At 43.1% G+C, this 1,212-nt stretch overlaps 1 protein-coding gene across 1 annotated transcript in view; it reads left to right on the forward strand.

Annotated features, from left to right (window-relative positions):
• The window catches only part of LOC101858456 (ryanodine receptor), a gene marked incomplete at its 5' end in the record, with an annotated part of 102,762 nt that overhangs the window by 38,020 nt on the left and 63,530 nt on the right, over nucleotides 1-1,212 (forward strand). The window contains 2 exon segments of the mRNA XM_035973436.1: nucleotides 9-127; nucleotides 283-426. Of these exon segments, the coding sequence (XP_035829329.1) occupies nucleotides 9-127; nucleotides 283-426 (263 nt within the window).

Below are 1,212 nucleotides of genomic sequence, written 5' to 3' on the forward strand. Positions count from 1 at the left end.
CCCCCCAGGTGTTCTGGACGTGCTCCACTGTGTGCTCATCGACAGCCCCGAGGCGCTCAACATGATCAAGGAGAAACACATCATCACCATCATCTCCCTGGTCGACAAACACGGCCGAGACCCCAAGGTCAGTACTTTCTCTACGTGTAGATTCACCCTTTATGAGAGATCATGCAGTAAACGCTATAGCTGAACCATTTCTTAGGGATCCTGTAGTTAACACTTTAGCTTAACTTTTTCTTAGAGATACTAGTGTAAACATTTCATTAAATCTTTTTTTAGGTGCTGGACGTACTGAGGTCGCTGTGCGTGGGCAATGACGTGGCCGTGAGGACTAATCAGAACCTGATCTGTGACAACCTGCTGCCGGGCAAAGACCTCCTGCTGCAGACCAGACTCGTCGACCACATCATCAGGTGCGTCACGGTCCTTCTCTCTCCAAAGAAAAATGAGAGACATCGTGGTGAAATCAGGCGCTCGTCAAAATATTAAAATCGAAGAAAAACAATATTTTTATCCTGTTTGGAAATTTTTATCGAATTTTATTTTTTTGACTTAACACCTTTTATGCCCAATAAAAAAACATTGCTGCTTTAAGTTTACTGAAAAACATTGATTAAAGGCATAAAAAAGTAAAAGTTAACAGTTTCCAAAAGCTCCAGCTTTTCAAGTCACCAAACTTTTGACGCCTTTTCCCCACTACTTTTACCCCTGAAACCAGGCGACCTCCACCTACTTCAATGGCAAACATCTTGACTTGTATTGAAGATAGGTGGGTAATTGTTTCATTGAAAGGAAGACAAAATAACAAACTTGAAGATGATGCCAATTTCTCCACTTCCCCAAAAATTGATGAGCGCCTGATTCCACCGTGTTGTGACACAAATGAGAAAATGGCGTCGGTAGTCTAGTAGTTAGGCTACTGGACTCGTTATAGTGGGGTTACGGGTTCTGGAGTTCGAGTCTGAGGCTTGACGCCGTGTCCTTGGGAAAGGAACTTTACACGAATTTTCCTCACTTCACCTAGGTGGGAATGGGTACCTGGCCATAGACAGCGAAAGACCTTGTCAGTGTATTAGTGATTTAATGCCTATTTAAAAAATGGCAGCTTGCACTGTATGCTTCGCAGGAAGTTGAGATTGGTTTAGAATGCTATAAGGTCTGCTGGAGTAACAACATAGATTGTAAAGCGCATAGACCTTGACGTTGAGA

The sequence above is a fragment of the Aplysia californica genome, unplaced genomic scaffold, assembly GCF_000002075.1.
Source record: "Aplysia californica isolate F4 #8 unplaced genomic scaffold, AplCal3.0 scaffold01228, whole genome shotgun sequence".
NCBI lineage: Eukaryota > Metazoa > Mollusca > Gastropoda > Aplysiida > Aplysiidae > Aplysia > Aplysia californica.